General features: G+C 37.4%; 1 protein-coding gene across 2 annotated transcripts; it reads left to right on the top strand.

Annotated features, from left to right (window-relative positions):
- Window positions 1-1,695: 1,695 nt before the first annotated feature.
- On the top strand, window positions 1,696-17,677 carry srsf3a (serine and arginine rich splicing factor 3a). Of its 2 annotated transcripts, none has more exons than XM_038286364.1 (7): window positions 1,696-1,848; window positions 4,160-4,206; window positions 11,849-12,059; window positions 13,094-13,228; window positions 15,667-15,705; window positions 15,780-15,866; window positions 17,027-17,677. In XM_038286364.1, the coding sequence occupies exons 2-7, from the start codon at window positions 4,200-4,202 to the stop codon at window positions 17,052-17,054; spliced, it is 507 nt and encodes a 168-aa protein (XP_038142292.1). In that variant the 5' UTR covers window positions 1,696-1,848; window positions 4,160-4,199; the 3' UTR covers window positions 17,055-17,677. The 2 variants fall into 2 exon arrangements, with proteins under 2 accessions (XP_038142292.1, XP_038142294.1); XM_038286366.1 differs by having other exon boundaries at window positions 1,721-1,848; window positions 4,163-4,206.
- Window positions 17,678-17,698: the final 21 nt, after the last annotated feature.

The following is a 17,698-nucleotide window of genomic DNA, read 5'->3' as shown; positions in this document are numbered from 1 at the left end:
TACCGTAGTTCTATTTAGAAAAAGAGTTTTTTCAAAAAGTCTGATTTGGAAAAGCAAAAAATATAATATAAACAGACAGTGAAACTTAAACTGATAGTTTATATTTGATAATATAGAATAGAAGTTTCCTTTATTGTCCCATAGTAGGAATATTTAGGTCTGTAAGGGGCAACCAAAGAATATATATTAAAAAAAAAATTAGAAAGTAAAAAAAAGGAGTCTGATTATATGTTCATCACAGATTATTTAAACTAGTTTATCATTTTGAGCAGCTTGCTCTAAAAAAGAGGTTTCTTGACTTTTTTTTAGAAATATTAAAGTTAAAACATCTACCAACTGGAGAATGTGCTAATACCCTTAAGAGCATTTTTAGTTCATTACAATCAATTTCTTCCCTGTTTTTGCTTTTTGTGTGTTTCTGGCTTGCAGTTTTGTTCTTTTTGAGGAGAAATTTAGGCTGTAAAATGGTCCATCACAGTCAGACTTCCATACTCTGCTTTCAAATGTCAGCTTGACATGAAAGAAAGACTGATGATTCAAGGGAGAAAATGCCCTTATTTTCACCCGACAAAATGTAATACCAAATGTGTCAGAGAAGAAAATCTCTACAAGGTGGTCTTATTCTACTTCATTATTTGAATGAAAGAATAGACTCGTAAAAACAATAGATAGGCTTTAAATGACACATTGCTTTAAATATGGTTTGAAAAGCTACTTTAAGTCAACATTTATGTTTTGGCGAGACCCTTTAATTTACTAATGGACTTTAGAGTACAGCATTATACAAGTGCATATAAGTGGCCAAGAAGGAAAAATTAAAGCAAAGTTTGGAAATATTTGGGGGTTTTTTATCAAATATTTTTTCTTTAAAAAAAAAACACAGCCAAAGAAACAGAAGCATGATAGTTATATATCACAATGAACATCCCTACTAGTCTTAGCTCTTTTGCAGCCTTAAAAGATTTTTCTTCCTCAATTGACCTGTATAAAGCTTTAATTATTTTCCTATTAATAAGGATTTGCTTCGTTGTTATTCCTGCAAACTAAAAAGAAAGAAACATGGTATGATGCTGCCACTACTACCAGGGACCAGTGCCTCTGTATAACTGGTCTTGACTCCTGTTATGGCCCCTGTAACAAATACGTAATACAGAAAAAAATGTATGATAAATAAATTGAGATGCATTAGAACAGCCGCCACTGATACGTCTCTTGTCTTTGACTATTTTTATTTTTTTTTTACCTTTACAATTTTATTTATTTATAATGCACTTTTACATTTAGTCATATTGAGTAAGGATCACAGTTTATTTTCTGCAACACATGAGGATTCCAGAGCTACAAATGGCTCTCTGTGTTACTTAATACATCAATTATGAACTTTTGCCCTGTTTTTGTTTCATTCAAACAAACAAAACAAAAAAACCACCCCTCCCTAACCTCCTGGTAAATCTGGTCTAGAACCTCTACTGTATTTACCATTTAGATGTGTACTGAAGGTAGTTGGTTAAACAGAGTCTCAATCAGATTTTTTATTTAAAAACTTTCTGGGAAGAAAAGTTATGTTCTGTATCTTATTTAATAGCATACAGTATAATTTAAATACATTGACGTTTGTGATTTAAAAAAGTGTGTAAAATTTAAAAGGGCGCTAAAAAAAATCAGTTGAACGATAGGTGTCAGTGTTATTTAAAACGCATCGTTTCAGTTCACCAACCAACCAACGAAGAAGAAGCAGAGCGTTCTGCAGCGGTGTCGCTTGCTAACGGGCTAATATATTAGCCTCTTGTTAAGAGGTATCGTTAAATACGCCGTCTGTACTTTCTGATATAACAGTTGAATAAAAGGGTGAGTTGCATTTTTATTTCCATGCTTATCTTAACGTCTTCTTGCAAAACATTATTGTGAACCGTGATTTGCCAATGCTCGCGGTGTTGGTCTCTTATTGTGGCAGATTCTAAGAAAGGGTTAGCTCTTAGCATAGCATCAAATTTTTTGTGAAATTACCACACACTGATATTTAATTATTTTAAACAAGTATGGTATATTATTAGAAAACGTTAGAATAATGATATTGAATCATGCAGTTTAATTTCGGTGACTTATAAACGCATATGATAAAAAGGGTTAAAGGCTTCCTTGTTAAGCTGCTTCATTCATGCAGCTAACTTTAGCGTCAAAAGCTGTGGTTAAGGGGTTTCTGGTCCATATTCGATAAAACCATTTGGTGTGGGTCCCGGCTGGAGAGCAGAGGTCCGCATATCAGAGGTGTTAAATAGAGAAATAATACAAATTTGAAATGTTGAACTGAGGTCAAATTCAGTATGGGCACATAGTAAGGTGGCGTTTTCATTCCTGCAGCTTCATTCTCTTTACACATGATACCCGACTATCCTCCCCATTATCATGGTTGTGAAGTTTGCAAATGACACCACTGTGGTGGGTCTCCTATCTACCAATAAGAAGACCCACTATAGAGAAGGTGATCTAAGTCTTGCACAGCGGTGCTACAGGAACAACCATAGACTCCTTAAAGCACCCATCAAAACAATGGTGGCTAGTTTATGCTTCACCAGGTGAGGCTCATTGTTGCAGATCCTACCTGAGTATCCAGTAAATAGTTACTGATTTCCAACAGGGGAAAGAAAATGATTGAGGAACATTGCATCAGAAAAAGTCGGAACAGTTTCTTTCCTAATTCTGTGAAGACCATCATCACCCTGAAACAAACATTCCTGCTGAAAATCAAATTGGCCTTCAGCAATATTGTTTCAGCACCTGCTGCACTTTATGCAAATACTACATGCTGCATTGCATGGGAACGTGTTCCTGCTTTTATTGCACTTATTTCCATAAAATTCATGCAAATTTTCTGTAATCTTTAAAAATGCCACAAAAAGAAGAAAATTGGAATTAGACGGCCCTGCAGAACCCATTGAAGCAATTTAACCTGGCGATGTAAAGTATAACATCGTACTACGTTTGATGTTAGCCATGGCTGTAATAAACAGAAAATAGCCTACGGTATGTTTTAATAAATCTTTTGCAACCAGGCAAGTTGTACTTCTTTTATCATGCCAGTCAATATTAGCCAACCAGTGATGAGTGCAATGCTTGCATTCAGCTGACAGCTTGAAATAGTAAGGTTAATGTTTGCTATATCGGAACTTATTCAACAAATTTCCATCTCCTCCACAACGCATATTCTTTATTTTCTTTATGATTTTCTTTTAAGTCAAAAGACAAACCAAGTGGGTGTTAACATTTTTAGTCAGTTGATATGAATTTTGCTGTTTCTATCAAGCTCTTCTAATGCGATACTTCAAAATGCGCCTGAAAAATGTCATCTAATGGTTATTTTTCACCGAATTCTCACAGCTTTGCTTTTTAGTCTTGCTTCAAACTCGAAAATCTCATTATCCTCAATATTCTTGTGGATCTTTTTTTTTTATTTACATTAATTTGGAAGGACCATCCCATTTTTACTAATGATTGGATGAAGTATAATAAAAAGTTTTTTTCCTGCGTTGTATTGCAATGGGCTGCCATTGTGGCGCCTGGGAACAGTGTGGGGTTAAGGGTCTTGCTCAGGGACCAGAGTGGCAGTCTGTAGGCTTGAACTCAGGATTTCAAATACAACGCCCTAACCACTAGGCCTTTACTTTCCAAAGCAGGCATTAGAGTGAAGGGTCTTGCCTAAGGACCCATGCTGGCAGCTCATTCCCCTCAGCTGGGGAATACGATCCCAGGCTCCCTGTTTGCAAGATTGGAGACTTGCCACCTTACCAACATAAGGAAGTGGCGGCCTAGTGGTTAGGCCCTTGAGCTTGGAATCCAGAGGTTCTGAGTTCAAGCCCCTCTTCCACAGACTACCACTTTGGGCAAGACCCTCAACCCCCACACTGCTCCCTGGGTGCCGCACAATGGCAGCCCACTGCTCCCCAAGGGGATAGGTTAAATGCAGATTTCGCAGTTCATTTCATTGCTCTGTACTCGTGACAGTATGACAATAAAACACTGAAAAAGGAAAATACAAATCTACATTTCTATTATTATTGTTATTTTCATATTGTTGGTTTTCAACTCTTTGAAATTAAGTGCATGTAGCTGAATAAACTTCAAGTGTAAGACTAACAATATATCTCTGCATTTGTTTCAGAAGTATCTGAGCATAAGACACTATCAAGCTGATCGTTGAAATGGGAGGTATGATTTTTTTTTTGTGTGTGTGTTTATAAGAAAACGGTTGTCCTTTTTATTTGGTTTCACATGAATCCCTAAATATTTTATGTCCTAAAATGGGTGTTTGCTTGATGGCTTTAGAAATAGTGAAGGAAGTTTTAAATTGTGAAATAAAGAAAATATAGTTCAATCATTGTGTCACATTTAAACAACTGTGTAGGAGTCTGTGGGAACACATATCAGTCGAATATAAAAAACTTTACACTAAAGTATTACTTTACATTAAAGAAGAGAGTTTTGAGAATTATACACACAGTTGATAATCAAGAACACCCCAGTAAATAATTTTTTTAATCCAGTATATTAAACCTTGAAGATTTTGTCACTTATGTGTAAAGCAAGATGTTAAAATTAGTGATTCACATTATTTATCAGACCGATAAAATATCAGCTGATTCGGCGGATTTTTTTTTTTATATGATTCGTAAAGTTTTTCGATTTAAAAATAGAAAATACATCAAATTTTGCATCATTTTATGCAGGCAGAGCAGCACCAAAGCTGGGTTTGGCGCTGCCTTACTAGCAGGATCCAAGCGTGGCTCCTTCATTACCTGTTACTGAACAAACTTTATTTTTATCTTTTTTCCGGTTTGCAAAACTTGTTCAGCAAGAATTCAAAGAGGAGAAAAGAAGGCTTCAGATTTTTTTTAACCTAATAGCTCATTACTAAGTATTGAGCTAATAGAGTGCGAAGCAGCTGCGGTGGCAGGTAGCAGTTCTAAGATAACAACACGGAGGACAGATTTCTTCATTCAGAAAGCTTTAAAAAGCTGTAAAAACTTTTCAAGTGATAGTGAAAAAGCTAAAGCTATTAACGACAAAGTGATGGAATTTATAGCAGTCAACAATCAGCCTCTTTCTGTCATAGAGAACCAGGGTTTATGTAATTCGATAGCACTTTTGGAGCCACGTTACACCATCCTGATGCATCGCTTCTTATCGGACACATCTTTGCCTGCCCTTAGAGAGGTAGTCGCAACACGCATCCACAACTTGATCAATAAGAACGGGCTGCACTTAAGTTTTACCACAGATGTATGGATGTCAGATGCTAGTCAGGTTAGCATGATAAGCTTAATGGCTCAGTGGTTTGATCAAGCTTTTAACATTCAAAAAGCTACCGTATTTTCACGACCATAAGGCGCACCGTACTAAAAGGCGCAGTCTCAGTTATGTGTCCCATTTCTGTATTTAACACACACATAAGGCGCACCGGACTATAGGGCGCGTTTTTTATATACAGGTACATGTCCTCTACTACCTTTAAATACCTCTACTGCGTATTTAAAAATACAGCGGGGGAAAAACTGAGTATGACTGTGCTTTATTCATGTATTTATTACAAAGTATTAATCAAACCTGGGAGCTGCCGTGAGACAGACACATCGCAGATGACACAGCGCTGTGGTCACTCCTAAATTAACTTAAAATCCTGAAACCTGCCGACGGAATTTGTTCGCTTTTATTACCGGTATCCTGGTGCCTGCAGTTAAAATTATTTAGATGAAAAACACCTGCCAGCAGCCGCGGTGAACCTGGAGGCTGCCCAGCCTAGAGGCTGCCGATGAAGGGATTTCTACTGTCGGTGCACCGCTGGTATGTGGGGGTCTGAGCGGCTCCGACAGAAATAGATCATCTGGATGAACTGACTGCAATTATGAAGTTTTCAGGTGGACTTTCTCACTTAAAAACATATTAAACCTACTTTATTCCCACTGATCACAGCAAATATAGCTGCAAGATTTAGATTATTTAGATTAAAAAACACCTGCCAGCCACCGCGATGAAGAGGAGGAGACGCGCCCAGAGGCTGCTGTTGAATTAAGTTTTCAGGGAGAAAAATACAGCGGGAGCAAAACTGAGTATGATTGTGCTTTATTAATGTATTTATTACAAAGTATTAATCAAACCCATCAAAGTCATCATCCTCTGTTTCTGAATTAAACAGCTGCGCTAAATCAGACATGCCAATTTCCCCTTCTTCGCTGTCAGAGTCACTTTCCGTGCCGGGCGGCTCCTCAGAAATAATGCCGGCTTTTGCGAAAGCTTGAACAACAGAGCCAGCAGACACGTTAGTCCAAGCATCAACAATCCATCCGCAAACGGTGGCGTAACTTGCCCGGCGCTGCCTTCCACTTTTCCTGAAACTGTGGTCTCCGTCTGTAATCCATCGCTCCCACGCCGCTTGCAGCCTTACTTTGAACGGCCGGTTCACACCGATGTCGAGCGGTTGAAGTTCCTTTGTCAGACCCCCGGGATAACGGCGTTCATTTGATTCACCTTTTTTTTTTCACATCGGCTGTGAGATGGGCACGCAGTCACAGATTAAGAGCGATGGTGATGTGTGGAAAAAACCACCTGGTCTCCTCACATACACCTGCCTCAGCCACGCTTTCATCATCTCCTCATCCATCCAGCCTTTTTCATTTGCCTTAATATCATATGTCATCAGAGCGATGTGTCTGTCTCGCTGTCAGCTCCCAGATCAGCTTCTCTGATTGGTTGATGCGGCGCGTCCAGCAGCAAAACTTCAATTTTTCCATCTCGAGCAGCAGCAGGGCGTTGGCAGATGCTTAAACGCTCCCGCGCAGCGCCTGCTGCTCAAAACGCGCTGCGGGACCTTTTGCTGCGCCTATACACGCGTCAACCATTGACTTTGCATGTAAACACGCTGCTTCTGCTGCACCTGCTGCACCTGCTGGGTCCGGTTCACACCGATGTCGAGCGGTTGAATAACAGCGAGCACAGCTTTAATTTGTTTCACCATGTTTTTCACATCAGCTGTGAGATGGGCACGCATGGAGTCACAGATTAATGGCCTCTTTTCATCGACTTTTGCTTCCATTTTTTTTTTTACTAAGTGACAGTGCATATAATCTTATATTTGAAAATACTGGATTTCACAAAGACTTCTACAGTTAAACCATTGATTCGTTCAGTAATAAGTTTTCAAGGGATGCTCTTTGTGTTTGTATTGAATTGTCTTTTTCTGCTTTTGATTAAAGCAAAAGACTGCTTTTTTGTGTGACGACACAAAAAAAATTTTGAAGAGCCAAAACCTCTTTTTTTTTCTGTTATAGACAAGTCAGTGCTACTAATTTTTTTTTTTTTCATAGCTGTATCCAAGGGCGTAGGAATATGTTTACAATTGGGGGGGACACATGTCGGAAATCTGAGATTCGTAAATATTCAACAGAAACATGTCTTAAGTACGCTACTTTAAAAAAAGGCTATTTAATCTTTTACTTTATTCCTTTATAAATGTGTCTTGCAAAAATAATGCATTTAAAATTTACATAGTGCATTTGTTCATAAGATGTGAGCATATCACCAAACAAAATGACTGGAGTCTTTTATTAAGCAAAGGGAGATGTCTTTCAAGGGCTTCAGCCCTTGGCATATTTAGTGTCTGCATCACACTAGAAAATCAAATATTTCAGTTGGATTAAAAACAATTCAGTAGGCCACAGAAGTGCAAAGTTTGATATGTTTTATTTTGTCAAACTTGCAATAATGGTCAAAAATGAATTTATATAGATTGACTGACAGAGGGAGCTGACAGTGTGTTGAAGAATTATGGACAGGGCGCTTTGAAGCATCTGGTTCAAAAACGCATTCTAAATCTTTGGTAGAAATCCATCTATCCTTCCATTTTCTGTACACCCTGTCCATTAGTGGGGTCAGGAGGTGCTGGTGCGCCAGTCTGTCCCGACCTTTGGTAGAAATGGCGCCTTTAATTCCAATTTGCAGTACAGAACAGAGAAAACTACAGAGTTGTCAATGTTGTGTTAATCTGTTTATAGTCTAAAAAGAGGAGCCAGCAGTTTATTTGAGGAAATAAAGATGCAGAAGTTAATTAGTTGGTTAATTAGTGGTTGTGCAGCAGTTCGCTGCTAAGAATTAAAATTAATTCTCCCTGTGGTTTTAACTAACGATCAGGAGCGCGGCAGGTATAACATCTGTCCATTTCGGCGAATCAAAACCACAAAAAATAAAAAATCCCAGACCGGGCTAATTTCAACACAAGTTGTGTAAGGTGACTGTTACTCACACTGACGTTTCTCTTTTTTTAAAATCTGAGTAAGTCCTACTGCTGTTTAAGCCTTTTAGTTGGTGGTGGCATTGTACTGAAATGAGATATATATAAAAAAATAACATTTTGGCTAGCGTGGCAAACATCTAGAGAAAGTTAGCAGTTAAATATTGGATGAGTGATCAGCCCAAGACTACCGAAGAGGATTAGGGCCACTGAAAAAAGTTAAGTGATTTTTAAATTTTATTTCAGTTTAATACAGGAAAAAAGTCATAATTCTGACTTCTTTCTCAGAATTCTGACTTTAATCTCAGAATTTTGGATCTTAATGTAGATGGGCACCATGAAGGTAGAGATGTGGAGCATTCAGCTTCACTGATAAAGATGTGAGTTGTTTGAGATGGCCAGTGACACATTGGTGGAAAATTACAGAATTAGGCAACTTTTGATGTGCCCGAGGGGTCCCCCTTATAAATGGAGGAGCAGAAGGTCATTAAAACAAGAGAGCTAGTCTCTAAAACAGACATGGCTATGGCTTGATGCTAACATGTTTGTTTTTAAACATACTTTTGTTATATTACATTTGTGTTGTGTAGAAAATGAATGGTGGGTTTATAATGTTTACCTTTTATGAGCAGGACAGGAAGCAGAGAAGTGTAGCATTACCTCCAACTAGTTAAACTCATAATTATGAAGTTATTCAACAAATTCCTCAAGTAAAAAAGTGCAACTTTTATTTTTTATTTATTTATTTTTTACCAGATTTGTTGATTAATTTCAAAATTATGTATTCCTTCAAAATTTCCAAATCTGAAGAATTTTTTAAACCAATATCTACATTATTTAACATTTAGTTTGTTTCAGCAGTACTTCCTGTTATATTTCTTTATACGTATATTTTACATTTTCTTGCACAGCAAGCTCAGCAGATTTGAAATTGTGTGCTTGTGTACAAGTAGTAAATCTTTACTCTAAACATATATTCTGGTTATTTTTTTAGTTAGACCTTCTTGTTTTACCGTATTTTCACGACTATAAGGCGCACTTAAACGTCTTTTTTTTCCCTCAAAATGTGCGGTGCGCCCTATGGTGCGGTGCGCCTTATGTGTGTTGTAACTGCGACTTTTGAGACCACCTCATTGAGGAGATGATGAAAGAGTGGCTGAATGTAAGGAGGCCAGGTGTTTTTTTTCCACCCCTCACCATCGCTGTTAATATGTAACTCCATGCGTGCCCATCTCACAGCTGATGTGAAAAACATGGGGAAACAAATTAACGCTGCTCGACATCGGTGTGAACCGGACCCAGCAGGTGCAGCAGAAGCAGCGAGTTTACATGCAAAGTCAATGGTTGACGCGTAGATGGAATAACGTGTCTGCTGGCTCTGTTGTTCAAGCTTTCGCAAAAGCCGGCATTATTTCTGAGGAGCTGCGCTGCACGGAAAGTGACTGACAGCGAAGAAGGGGAAACTGGCATGTCTGATTTAGCGCAGCTGTTTTATTCAGAAACAGAGGATGATGACTTTGATGGGTTTGATTAATACTTTGTAATAAATACATGAATAAAGCACAATCATACTCAGTTTTGCTCCCGCTGTATTTTTCTCCCTGAAAACTTAATTCAACAGCAGCCTCTGGGCCGGGTCTCCTCCTCTTCATCGCGGTGGCTGGCAGGTGTTTTTTCATCTAAATAATCTAAATCTTGCAGCTATATTTGCTGTGATCAGTGGGAATAAAGTAGTTTTAATATGTTTTTAAGTGAGAAAGTCCACCTGAAAACTTCATAATTGCAGTCAGTTCATCCAGATTATCTATTTCTGTCGGAGGCGCTCAGACCCCCACATACCAGCGGTGCGCTGACAGCAGAAATCTCTTCATCAGCAGCCTGTAGGCTGGGCAGCCTGGGGTTCACCGCGGCTGCTGGCAGGTGTTTTTCATCTAAATAATTTTAGCTGCAGGCACCAGGATACCGGCAATAAAAGCGAACATATTCCGTCAGCAGGTTTCAGGATTTTAAGTTAATTTAGGAGTGATCACAGCGCTGTGTCATCTGCGATGTGTCTGTCTCACGGCCAGCTGCCAGGTTTGATTAATACTTTGTAATAAATACATGAATAAAGCACAGTCATACTCAGTTTTGCCCCCGCTGTATTTTTAAATACGCAGTAGAGGTATTTAAAGGTAGTAGAGGACTTGTACCTGTATATAAAAAACGTGCCCTATAGTCCGGTGCGCCTTATGTGTGTGTTAAATACAGAAATGGCACACATAACTGAGAGTGCGCCTTTTAGTCCGGTGCGCCTTATGGTCGTGAAAATACGGTATATATATCTGTATAGTACCCCCCCCCCCCAAAAAAAAAAAAAAACACTGTAAATTGATTAGAAATATTAATCATCCGTCAGATTTCTGAGAAAAAAGTCAGAATTCTGAGATTAGTCAGAATTCTGAGAAAAGTCAGAATTCGTACTTTTTTTACCCATGTTAAACTAAAAAAAAATTTAAAAATCTGTTAACCTTTTTTTTTTCCAGTGGCCCTAATCCTCTTTCGTACAAGACTAAGATGACTAAACCAAAAAGATTCAGTTTCTATATATGAAAGTGAACTGACAACAAAGACGTTTTAAATAGGCAGCATCCCGACAGACCATTTTACCTCTTTCACAAGTTTCTGACTTCTGTATCGCTGTTTCCCTCCCTTCACTCTCACTCAGCAGTTCAGAGAGGGGAGGGGGAGTACAGTGACGTAACGCTATGCTGCGCCTTCAAAATAAAAGCACGCTTGTAAAAAAATGTCAAAATCTAATATTTTGCGGTACAATTTTTTTGGGGGGACATATCCACCTGGCTTTTATATTGGGGGGGACATGTCCCCCCCGCTTCCTACGCCGCTGGCTGTATCCACCACAAGCCTCAGACTATGCAAAGATTCTATTAAATATGAACTTATCGGTATCAGAATCGGTAACGGTCATGCAAAGCAGAAAATAATAGGTATCTGTTGAAATTTTTAATATTGTGCATCACTACTTAAAATTAACCAGGAAAAAATACCACACATTTTCCATTTAGAAAATTAGTTCAGAAGGAGAAAATATCATTTTGATTTGCACATAATCGGATGTGTCCTTTGGTTACTGGGGTAAAACTGTGGAGTTCGCCTCATGGACATCTCAAAAGTTATAAGTATATTTGTCAATTCATTTAAATATTTAAACTTAGTATATTTAGGAAGTATTGATATGAAGAGGTTCATGTTGGTTTTTCCTTATGTTTCTCTTTATATATATGTTGATATTTTCCTTAGTTTTATTGAGTTCATTGAACATGATGTTTTTTAATGCTTTATTTTTGCTGTAAGTTGCTTGGCAAAGGTTATTTAGTTCTTTTGATAAAGGGTGGACAAAATAAGATTTTATCATCTTTCTGCTCTTTTTTTGTTTATGGGAAAATGTGTGACAGACTTTTTTTGTGTGTGTTTTGGTTGAATTAACAGGGAAAAATTACAACAGAAGAAAAATCGTTAAATATCTAAACAACAAACTAGGATCATTGCTATCTGTTTGTTTTTCAGATCCTGCTTTCCACCGTGACTGCCCTCTAGACTGCAAGGTTTACGTGGGAAATCTAGGAAACAATGGAAACAAGACAGAGTTAGAACGGGCTTTTGGCTATTATGGCCCTTTAAGAAGTGTTTGGGTGGCCAGAAATCCTCCAGGTTTTGCTTTTGTAGAGTTTGAAGATCCTAGAGATGCGACCGATGCTGTAAGAGAACTGGATGGCAGGTAATGTTTTAGTGGTAAATTTATAATTCTATTGTTGGGGAAAAAACTTCAACGAATTAAATATTTGATTAATATAAGGTCCTGTACTACCCATAGTCTATCAAAATGCCTCATAGCCCCTTTTGCATTAAAAGGAATCTTACCCTTAAAGCTCCAGCACAGTCAGACTGAGAGGAACTGCACTACACTTTCAGTCCAGCAGGTGGCAGTAACAAGAATACACTACTGTTTTTTTTAACCACCTACAGTACTGACCAGTAAATTAGTAATCAGTAAAAAAACAGTAATTAGTCATTGGACATTGAATTTTTTTGATTACCAACCTGCATCTGATAGTTTTTGCTGTGATTCATGTACACTGATTGCTAAAAAAATGAAAAAATACTATTTTGTTCTTTTATTATAATACCGGGTAAACTTCATATCTACAGCAAAAAAAGTTATTCAAAATCGTATTTATAGAATCAAGCCAAATGAACAAAGAATTAATACCTTGACTTTGTAATCATTTGCTTTCCAGAAGCCTTTATACCGTGTGTACTATAAAATAATTTTATGCTGATTTTTACAAGCTGGCTGCTAGCGTCTAACCTGTGATCTAAAAGTAGGCAAATTTTTGATAAACTGAGTGACAAATTGAAGATATAAAGACCCCTTTTGTACACTAGCCTTCAGTTACTGCCACTTCTGGTGAAACAAAGCACTGCAAGATAGCTTGCTCAAAACACCCAACCCTTCAACAAGTCCTGGGAATCTCTAGTTGTCCTACGTCTCTTGAAAGAATAAAACCCCAGGAAGTTAAGAGCTGAAAAAGTGAAAGTAATATGGTAAATGTGTATGGGAATGCTACACCGGCTTTGAAAGCTCCAACCTTTTGAAAGGCAGTTCAAAACGGGCTATTTATTCATCCCCATTCTCAATCATAGCTAAACAGAATAGATTGATACATGTACAGCTTGCATTTTCGACCGTAGTAATTTGGAGTTGAAAGTAGGTGTGGATAAGTAAATGCATATTGTATTTATTCTGCATAGAACCATGTGTGGATGTCGTGTGCGTGTTGAGCTGTCGACTGGAGAGAAGCGCTCCAGGAGCCGCGGCCCTCCTCCATCATGGAGCAGACGACCCCGAGATGATTTTAGGCGACGTAGTCCCCCAGTCAGACGCAGGTATGCTTTCTACTCCTTTCAGTTACTCTAAATTTACTGAAACAGAACCAGTTTAGGGCTCTTAAATCTTTTTTATCTTAATTTATCGTCGCAGTTCAATCCAGCTTAAGATAGCGATCATAAATGACATCTAATTTTTTTACATATAATAAAAAATAATCCATGGCCATTTTCACAAAATCTTTCATACTTGTGGTGCCTCGTCGAAAATTCTGAATACTCTGTAAGGCAGCTTTAGCCTTTTGACCTAGAAGCTGTAGCAAAAAAGGCCTTCATCTAAATGATTGAGTTCATTGTAAAAGTCTTCAATTTAACCACTTTTTTTTTTTTTTTTTTACTGCTTTTTGTTTGGAGTTTGTCAGATCAAAATAAAGCAGTGCCCTACCAGAAAACTGACGTTTAAAACATGAGTGTTGGTCTTTAATTAAAACCTTTGTTGAGCAAACCAGAAAAGCCGCATGAACATGCTCTCCACAAAGTGCATTTTGGTCCTCCTCTATATTGAAGACACTGCTGGAAAGGGTGCTAACATTAGGTGCCTTGCTATCCCCTACAGGCAGTTGGTAAGGGTTGCTGTTTGGGTAGCTTTTTCCCTATTCTGCAAGAGACCAGGAAACAATGGTAAAAAAAAAATGGTGGCATATTGCTAATGTTGCTTATGCTACATCCACGTGAACTGGCATACAAACAGGTCAAATTCGAAAAGGTAATATACCTATTCTTAATATTTAACCATGCCTATGCTGCCATGAGTGGCGTGGTTACACCGAAGTAAGGAACTTTGTGGAGGGAAAAGGTTTTAGGAACATGAAGAGCATGGTGAGGCAGCAAACACAGGATTGAGACGTATTGTGGACCTGTAGTTAACAAGGATGTCCAGTTTTATTTGTTCATTGCAGACTCAGCAGTGGAGCAAAATATATTTGAAATGCAACATAGAAACGGAAATGCCTTTTGAGTATTTCTTACCTCTTTGATTCTTCAGATTTTTCTATTTAAAGATGTTTTGTGAATATGGCCATGTTTATTTCTCTATAGGTATATGAAATTCGGCATAAAGGACATTTTTATGGTGTTTTGCATTGAAGTAAAGTATTTTTTAGTTATCCCACCTGTTTTCCCCTTCCTAAAAAGGCTGTACCAAATCCAGATGCCTGCAAGGGAGTCTATAACTCCCAAAATTGTTTTTTTTTTTCTGTCTTTCTGTTTTTTCTTTCATATATAATTTAAACATAAGTATCTGAAGTTGTATTTATTTATTTATTTATTTATTTATTTATTTTGAGTTCAGTTGCCATTTTATTAATAAAACTGAACCCCATTGCAGAGTCACCACCACGCTTCTCACCATCTGAGTCAGTCAACTAGTCTTCTTTCAGCATCATGTGATGGCTGACCAGCGAGGCTGGTGTTGTCACATGACCCAGGCGCCACCGCCAGCCATCAGGTCCCATCAAACTTTTGGTTCCTGAGCATGCAGTTCCCAGCCTCCTCCTGTGCGTCCTCCGACCTATATCCGAACAACAGTGGTCCACTTCAAATTATCAACCAATCATCTCCTTTACCCTTTCTATGCTCTACAATCTGCTGTATCAATGGGAACAGCCGCTGGGTTACATCAGTCAGTATTCTTCACTCCCCCCAAAATAAAGCAGGAAAAAAAATCTACAGCTACAACACCCCCCCCAACCACTCACCAAGCAACTTCTTAAGTGCAACATTTGCATCATGTGGCAATTCCTCTCTGCAATTCGACCTCCCTCACCATCAGTCTGGCTTCCTTGCGTCATTTCTATCTTGTCTAAACCCCAAAAAATAGTAAGTTGCTTTTATCCTGCTTTTTGTAGTTATTATATCTTATGGATCTTTCAAAGCTCCTGAGCAGTTCTATTCTTTGATCAAGTGTGTCTTTATAGAAAAAAACTCTTCTAAAACACAATTGGCAGTTCCAAAATGTTCACTTGCAAAATCTAATGGGTGTATTTTAAAGGCTCGACATCAGGGCATCTTGGGTTGTTTTTCTAAACTGCAAATCCTTTCACACTTGTGTTTTTATTAATTTAAGCCTCACAACATATGAATAAACATCAATATTAAAAACAGGAAGTGCACTGTAATGTAAGATCTGAGTGGAAATATCAGAAGGCTAATGTGGCTTAAGGAAGTCTTTATGTCGAGCCCCAAAATCTGGTTTGTACATAGAAATGTCTACATGATGGTCCATTTTGAATCATTTTTTTTATGAGCTGGCTTTGCTGCAGTTCATGAAGCCAATCCTTTTAAATAATGGGAAAATAAGTGTGCCCACCCTCCAGTTTTTACCTCATGCCCCTTTGGGATCCAATACCCAAAGGGTTCAGTATTGACATGGAAAGTATAGCCTTCTCTGAATTTGTTTCAATTTTGTTTTTTTTGTTTTTACACAATACACTTCATAGATCACCCAGGAGGAGAAGCCTGAGTCGCAGTCGCAGCAGGTAAGATTAAGAAGAACTATATTTAAATTATGCATTTATATGATGAAATGCAAACATTTTTATTTTACCTTCAGGTCTGTGTCACGAGAAAGACGCAGATATCGGTCTTTGTCCAGAGACAAGAATCGTAAGCGTTCACGATCCTTCTCCAGATCAAGGAGGTACAGTTAAAGCAGATCACATCAAAGCATGGGCTGGTTGGAAATTATTTGATTAAAAATAAAAAATGTATATCTTTTCATGGTTTAAAATTCTTTGATTGTAATAAGAGAATAGCTTAAAAAGCCAAGGGCCACCTTTTGCCATGGGACTGAAAGATGGCCACCAGATATATCTTTTGTTTAGGAGATTAATTTGGCTGTTTGGAAATATTTTTGGCCATAATAGTAATATCTCATTACTGTTACTATGCTTTCAGGTCACTGTGGTAAGTAAAATTAAAAAGCCTTCATACTAAACATAAAGCAAATATTTACCGTTTTCAATTTCTTATTACGCAAAGAATACGAATTATCAGTTTAAAATCAGATTAATGACCATATTTTTCTCAATCAAAAACCCCTACTTTGTAAGATAGTATTATGATGAGATTGTCATACTCATGAAATATATTTATTGAATTAATAAATTAGAGCTAGTCAATGAAAACCAAGATTAACGATATACTCTTCGGTACCCCGCTGAAGTTTTTAATTTTGCACTAAAGCTGCAGTTTTATATACGGGGCATAATTTTTGGCATAGGTGGAAAAAGAGGTTAAAATAATAGAAATGAGCACATATGTGAGCCAGCAACCTTTGGTTTGGTTTGTCAGCTTTGCCACATTTAAATGACTTAGTGACACACAATTATTAAGACTGAACACGTATCTTACTTTATTTGGCCTCATCTGCAGGCAATGAAAGCAAAAGTCAATTATTAATGAATTGGACAGATAAAGTTAATTTCTCCTTGGTTCTGTGTTTCATGCCGGGCTCCTCAGTCAGCGGTAGGAAGTTTCCAGTTAAGTCCGACACTAGTTACCAACTTTTGTTTGTGGGACATTGCTCAATTAATGTTGAAAGAGTAGTTACATTTATTTTTTTCACACACAAAAATATTGTTTAAGAGAGAATTTATTTCCAAGACGATAATGGGTGTCTGGTTTACCGTAAATTGTGTTTAAGGTTGAAAAATTCTAAACTATTAAAATTCTCTTCATAGAGCTCTATTTGAATATATATATATATACTGGCCCATGCTTGATCACACCATATTTACTCTGAACACATTTGTTTTTATTATCAATGCAAAATATTTACCAGTTGATTTTGTTTCATAGTCGTTCCAGGTCTCATGATAGGAAATGAAGATCCTGGATTGCTCTGCAAGGTCATATCAAGATTTTGAAGAGGAACGTTTTTACAGTGCCACTTTTCGTTCTTAAATTTTGTTTAAAACTTTAAAAGCGCCCCATGTGGGTTGCTATGTCATGCTTTGTGATTTCCGTTAAAAGAACAACAAAGGCCGGGATGGTTCTACTTTTATCTGATTTGTCTGTTGTGGCAGAAGTAGTTTTTTTTTTTTTTTTTTTTTTTTTTTTTTTTTTTCCATTTTGTATAATTGTTCTCATGGATGAATTTGTCCTGCAAAAATGAACTTGTCCTGCATGTTTTGAAACTGAATACTGTCTTTGGTTTAGTAGAAAACATTTTTTAACTGTTTAAATAAATTGTGATTTATAAATTTTTTTCTGCTTGCTTTATTCTATTCATTATTTCCATTTTCTTTGCATCACTGTGAAACAGGGACTTAACAGATGTTGGTGCTGTTATTTGAAGGATGTCCCTTAAACACCATCTGCATTTCTGTATTTTACCTACTGTATATCTGTTACTAAAGATGGTGTTTTTTTCCAATCAGCTTTACACTACCAACTCAAACAATTTGACAATGCAGATAAATATCATCAATAAATGTTTTTCAAAGCTTGCGTGTCTGTTTTTTTATTTTA

The sequence above is a fragment of the Cyprinodon tularosa genome, unplaced genomic scaffold (assembly GCF_016077235.1).
Source record: "Cyprinodon tularosa strain WSP-4 unplaced genomic scaffold, ASM1607723v1 ctg224, whole genome shotgun sequence".
In the NCBI taxonomy this organism is placed as follows: domain Eukaryota; kingdom Metazoa; phylum Chordata; class Actinopteri; order Cyprinodontiformes; family Cyprinodontidae; genus Cyprinodon; species Cyprinodon tularosa.
The sequence above is the reverse complement of the archived record's forward strand: the minus strand, read 5'-3'. Positions and strand labels throughout refer to the sequence as shown.